This window comes from Salvia hispanica, chromosome 2 (assembly GCF_029641045.1).
Source record: "Salvia hispanica isolate PSC_SH4W2 chromosome 2, Shi_PSC_v1, whole genome shotgun sequence".
In the NCBI taxonomy this organism is placed as follows: Eukaryota; Viridiplantae; Streptophyta; class Magnoliopsida; order Lamiales; family Lamiaceae; genus Salvia; species Salvia hispanica.
Window position 1 is genome coordinate 56,231,706 of NC_142693.1, and position 5,971 is coordinate 56,237,676.

The window sequence follows — 5,971 nt, forward strand, 5'->3', positions numbered from 1 at the left end:
AACCCTAATATTTCATCATCTTTTTGCCAATTACTTCCATATCATAAATTTGAGAGTTTTTCATTGTGCAAGGGGTTGGAGAAAGAAGCAAGAACATCAAGAACGACAAGGATTCAACCTACGGGTTTTATTTGCTTTAGTTTTATGTTCTAATTGTTTTCACTCCAATCTATGTTTTTAGCTTATTGAATTATATCTAACTAAATTCATAGGATTCTTTGGATGTGTTAGTAACTTTTATTGGTTTATACAATTCCGTTTTCTATTTAATATCCGTTTTGTTTTTACTTTGTTTCTTCCCTAAGTTAATCTTTATGCTTCATGATTGAGTGACACAATCGTGTATGATTTAATATAACTTGTTTCATAATTGTGACAGAGTTCTAGCGAGTTAGATCCACTTAGTAGACGCTACAGTTAGCTTCCCTTAAAACGGTACTGTTAATTGAGAGTAAGGACTTTTCAAAGGTCTTAGGAGCTTTATGGAGTTACGTGTTAGGATTGACAACCCTAATTTTGTAATCAACGTTTGCATCGCATGAGCATAAGCTAAGTGACTCGTTCTATCAAAGTAATAACTGTGCTAGGGTATTGTAGTTGGAATTTCTATAACCATAACTGTGAACGCACATCCATGGAATTCTCTTATCTCTCATATTTTATCTTTGTGATTTAATTGCATTTAGTTGTTTGATTGCTTTTAATTGTTTTTACTTTTAAAAATCCAAAACTTCTCTTGTTTCTCTAGATAGTATTTGACGCTTAGTACATAATAGCCAGTTGCAACTATATTCCCCGTGTTCGATATCCAGTACTGATCTTTAGCTATACTAGATCTACCCTGTATACTTGCAGGTATTTTTAGTGCTAATAAAAAGTGCACCAATGAGTTATTTTAATTAAGTTGCACATTAGTGGAGTGTAATATTTTTTTCATACTAAAGATATTGATTTTAAGAATATCAAAATTTAATCTAAAAATATTGAGCTCTATGGTTTAAACAATATATTGCTTTATTTATGTTTGCAAAATCAATAATTAGTGTTACATATACTGATCACATTGCATCCGAAGTATTTTATATTCCACCATTCCTAAAAAAATAGATAACATTTGAAATAATACGGGTTTTAATGCACAATTATTAAAGTAAGTGAGATTGAAAAAAAAAGTGATTGACGAATTGTTAATGGAGAATGAGAATCACTTGATTAGAAAGAATAAAAATTTCCTTAAATAAAATTAATCTGTTTTTAAGGAATATCAAAATTGAAAAATATAATCTATTTTTAATACACAGATAGTATTTTATAATAGTGCATATTTCACAAATTTCCAGTTATATTGGTAGCTTAATTTTCTAGAGTTGCGATATAATGGAAAGAATATTCTTTTATTGAAAGGAAGACTGACTATGATTATCTAATACAATCTACCTCCATCATTAAATATCTCATATTTCTATTAGATTATTACTCATTAAATATTTTATTTCACTTTTAATAATTTAGTACGGCATAAAACATATGTTTTTATTATAAAATTAATAATTCATATAAAAATAAAATAATACTCCCTCCGTCTCACTTTAGGAGTCCCAGTTTACTACTTTAGGGTATCCCATTTTAGGAGTCTCGGTTGAAATATTCTATAATTGGTAATAGGCCCCACACTCCACTCACCTTTTTCCACTCACATTTTATTATAAAACTAATATGTAAAAGTAGGACCCACATTCCAATATCTTTTTTCACCAACTTTCCTTTATATTTCTTAAAACCCGTGTCGAACTCAACCGGAACTCCTAAAGTGGGACGGAGGGAGTAATTCATTAATTTTTTTTCCATCTATTTTCATGTACGTTTTTAATAATCTATGATAAACAAGAATGAGACATTTATTTATAGAATCAGGAACATATTAATAATCAATTTGAGTCGGTATATAAAAGAGGAAAAATTTAGGTTTACTTCTTTTTAGTACTCCCCCCTTCCCCGATTTAGAGTCACACTTTGACCGAGCACGAGTTTTAAGGAAGTGTTTGAATGTAATAAATGAAGCGAGTTAGTGGAATGTGGGACCTTTTTGACTTTTTGTGTGTAATAAATTTGTTAGGTAATGACATTTTGTGTAATAAATAGAGTTAGGTAATGGCATTTTGTGCAAATTTTGCCAAAAATAAAGGTATTTTTGATGTCCAAATATAGTAAGTAGGAAGTGTGACTCTTAATTGGGGATGGACTGAAATGGAAAAGTGTGACTCTTAATCGGGGACGGAGGGAGTATTTGACAATCTATTATTGAAACCATGATAAACACTTGATAGAAGCAACCGCACTGAATTACTACATGATCACATCACATTCTTCGAAAACGACACATTGATTTATTTAAAATCTAGTAGTATCGATCTTTATCTTAATTAGCAGAACCACATGTCCTTCTAATTATCCCATTTCCGCCGGTTAAGGGTTCGATATCTCCCATTTTGATCATGGAGGCGCCGAAATCCGATTGGAAACTCCTCGGATTGCTGATGTATCCCTGCACAATGCTGTCGCTCGATCCGCCGCTGAAGAGAACTTGATCTGATGCCAGCAGCCCTTTCAGCTGAACCAAATTCCTAAAATAATTGTTGTCGAACGAATTCGGCGTCACCAGATCCAGAGGCGCCAGATTGCCGTCGCCGTTTCCGCTGGTCTGAGGGCACTGCCGCTGCCGCGTGCTCGCGAATCCAGCGTCGATGCTGGTGTTGCCGTAGATCCTGGCCCGGAAAGTTACGCATCGAGCTTGTCCAATTGTGTGGGATCCTGCAAAATTGTTTGCATTTTAACACACCTCTATGTATATATATTTATCATGATAATTACTCCCTCCGTCCCAGATAATTCGTCTCAGTTTTCCATTTGGGTCCGTCCCACATAATTTGTCCAACTTCACTTTTACTATATTTGGTAGTGGATCCCATATTCCACTAACTCATTCCTACTCATATTTTATTATAAAATTAATATATAAAGGTAGGACCCACATTCCACTAACTTTTTCAACCCACATTTCATTACAATTCTTAAAATTCGTGCCCGGTCAAAGTGACCCGAATTATCCGGGACGGAGGGAGTATTACTCTGTCTGTCTGATAATATCCCATTTTTCATTTGCTCAGATTTTAGAAAAATATTTGATTTTGTAAAAGAAAATGGACAGAGAAGTTGACGAATGCGAGTCTTATTTAGGTGTATTGGTTACAATAAAATGTAAATGTAATAAGAATATAAATATAATATGTTACCTGACAAAGCAACCATATCTCTTTCATTTAAGTTTTTGTTTGCAAAGTTGGAAATGAGGGTTTGAAGAGAATCGCTGGCCAGGGGAAGGTCGCTTTGAGCTTGTGCTCTGGTGGCGGCGGTGGTGGAATCCCTCCTCCCTAGCTTTACGGTCCACGATTGCCCTCCAACAGCCACCGTTGCATCACGCGCCGCCACTGCCAGCACATCAGCGCACGACACCACCCCGGGACATATCGCCTCCACCGCCTGCTTCGCGGCTTCAACCACTTCGAACCCTCTAACAGAATTAGCATTCTGCAATGCAGCCCTTTCTCCAGCGGTATCATTCAAAAGGATTGATCCATCACATCCCTAAAAAAATGACAGGTTAACAATACATATAACGTCGAGAGCACATATCAATACTCCCTCCGTCCCACAAGAATATGCACTCTTTCTTTTTTAGTCCGTTCATAAGAATATGCAATTTCCAATTTTGGAAAGTCTCTCCTCTTTAATGAGGTGGAACTCATTCTCCACTAACAATATTTTAATTACTTTTTCTCTCTACATCTCTCTTACTTTACTAATTTTACATTAAAACCCGTGCCGTCCCCAAAGTGCATATTCTTTGGGGACGGAGGGAGTATTATTTTCACTACAAAAAACTTAAAGGACACAAAAATTGAAACGCAAAAGAAGTGCTCCTAAGTTATAAGGACAAAGTAACTTAATCTTTTGCTTTTTTAGGACATTTCTATTTGCATCTAATTTTAGATGGAACACTAACAATAAGGACATTTTTTAAATTGTTGGTGGCATATTTAAAAGCACAAATTAACTTCTTTAATTGCATTAGAAAGTGTCCTTAGCGATTTTTTTTAGTGCTTCTGTGTCCATCATTGCACGTAACGATGTACTACTAACAAATGATCATGAAAGTGAGAGAGTGTTAACCTGAACGAAGCAGTCGTGGAAGTGGAGGCGGACGAGGGACGCGGCCATCCTCTGCTCCCTCGACACGGCCTGCCGGATGGAGTTCCGGATTGTACTCAGTGCATTAGGGCATGTACTATCGTAGAACGTTGAAGATAGTTGTGCCTCACATGGTACATTAGCAATCAAGACTATAACAAGTGTAACCAAAAAATAATTGGATGAAATCATCGTGTTAATAGAGTAAACAACTTACTACTATTTGGAGTGATGATTGGGTAGATGATTTGTTAGCTCTATTTATAGAGGAAACAATTTGAAGATTTATTATTATAACTTAAACGTGATTGATTCTTGCATGGCTGAGTCGTTATCGGCGTTTGAAATTTTTGCTACGTGTGGTAATACTTTTCAAAATATTGCCGACTACTTTAACTGTATGTGTTTTTCTTTGGTTTGAATTTTCTCACTCGTCCCACTGTTTTTAGATTGTGATTAGTTTGCAGGATTAGATAAGCATTAATTATGAAATTGATGTGTAGTGATAACTTTATTAGTGGATAAACAGGTTAATGTATTTGTAGTGGTGTTAAAATTGCCACGCCTTTACTATAATTCTGAATTATTCTTTTAGTTTTATATATTAGAGTCAATACTAGATCGGACTTGAAATTTACATAAAAGTTTTTATTTATGGATTATCTCATTTATAAAGTTTCATATTCTTCAACCAAAGATTGTGTAGTTTAGTATACTGCATTTGATAGGGATTTCGAGAATAGGAAAAATCCAACTATCTAAACTTTGGATTCCAAATCAATCAATCAATCTATTATTTGCTAGCTAGCATTGTACTACATCAATTTTCTAAATAATTTATGATATACTACTCTCTATTTCACCTAAAAATATTCTCGTTTTTCCATTTGAAGAAATCTACAAAAATTATTCTTATCCTAAAATTGAAAGTATTTCTCAAATTATTTATAAACTTTTTTTCTTTTTTCCTCTCATATTTTTATCACATTTTATCAATTTTTCATTAAACCCGTGTCGTCCGCCCAAAGGACTATTTTTTCATTAAATGAGGAAATAACATGTACTTTCATTATATATTCAAATACTGTGATGTATAGTGATACATGTATAGTAGTAGAGTTGTGATCAATTGCTAACTTTCTTAAATTGCTAACTTGCTAACTCATCAATGCAATGTATTAAAAATGTCAACATCATGACATTAAAATGTCAATACATGATTTTGTTGAACTTCAATATAATGTGTTGACATTTTAATGTCATTGTGTTGATACTTTTAATACACTGCATTGATGAGTTAACAGAGTTAGCAAGTTAGCAATATAACGTATCCCGTTAGTAGTATATCCAATCATCCATTAGACCTCATCTAATTTTAAGCATTACTTTAATTATAGTATTATAAAGCATTACTTTAATTATAGTATTATTTAAGTTTATCTTTATAATTTATTCCTATAAAATGTTAAAATTTAATTTAAGTTTTTTCCTTTAATATATGATATCTCTTGTAATCTTTATAAATATGGACGTACGTAGTCTTTCATAATCATTCATCCACGAAGAAAGTAATTATCGGTCGCCTTTCCTTTAGGACAATTAAGAGCATCTCCAATGGTACTTCGGCAAGAAATCGGCTAGCAGTTTCTCCCCCTGCCACGTCAACAGCACTAAAAATCCATCTGCCACATCAGATTTAGGCCAGCCATAGGCCAGCCGCAAT

General features: G+C 33.8%; 1 protein-coding gene across 1 annotated transcript; it reads right to left on the reverse strand.

Annotated features, from left to right (window-relative positions):
* Positions 1-2,243: 2,243 nt before the first annotated feature.
* On the reverse strand, positions 2,244-4,482 carry LOC125211466 (lignin-forming anionic peroxidase-like). The gene is made up of 3 exons (XM_048111276.2): positions 4,231-4,482; positions 3,294-3,645; positions 2,244-2,811 (listed from the first exon to the last, which is right to left on the reverse strand). The coding sequence occupies exons 1-3, from the start codon at positions 4,438-4,440 to the stop codon at positions 2,420-2,422; spliced, it is 954 nt and encodes a 317-aa protein (XP_047967233.1). The 5' UTR covers positions 4,441-4,482; the 3' UTR covers positions 2,244-2,419.
* Positions 4,483-5,971: the final 1,489 nt, after the last annotated feature.

What these genes read in the sequence shown, in the direction of transcription:
- LOC125211466 (XM_048111276.2), bottom strand. Translation starts at nt 4,440, where the DNA reads ATGATTTCATCCAATTATTTTTTGGTTACACTTGTTATAGTCTTGATT. An exon ending in TCCACGACTGCTTCGTTCAG is followed by an intron (nt 3,646 to 4,230) that starts GTTAACACTCTC and finishes TCATTTTTTTAG; the next exon opens with GGATGTGATGGATCAATCCT. An exon ending in AGATATGGTTGCTTTGTCAG is followed by an intron (nt 2,812 to 3,293) that starts GTAACATATTAT and finishes ACAATTTTGCAG; the next exon opens with GATCCCACACAATTGGACAA.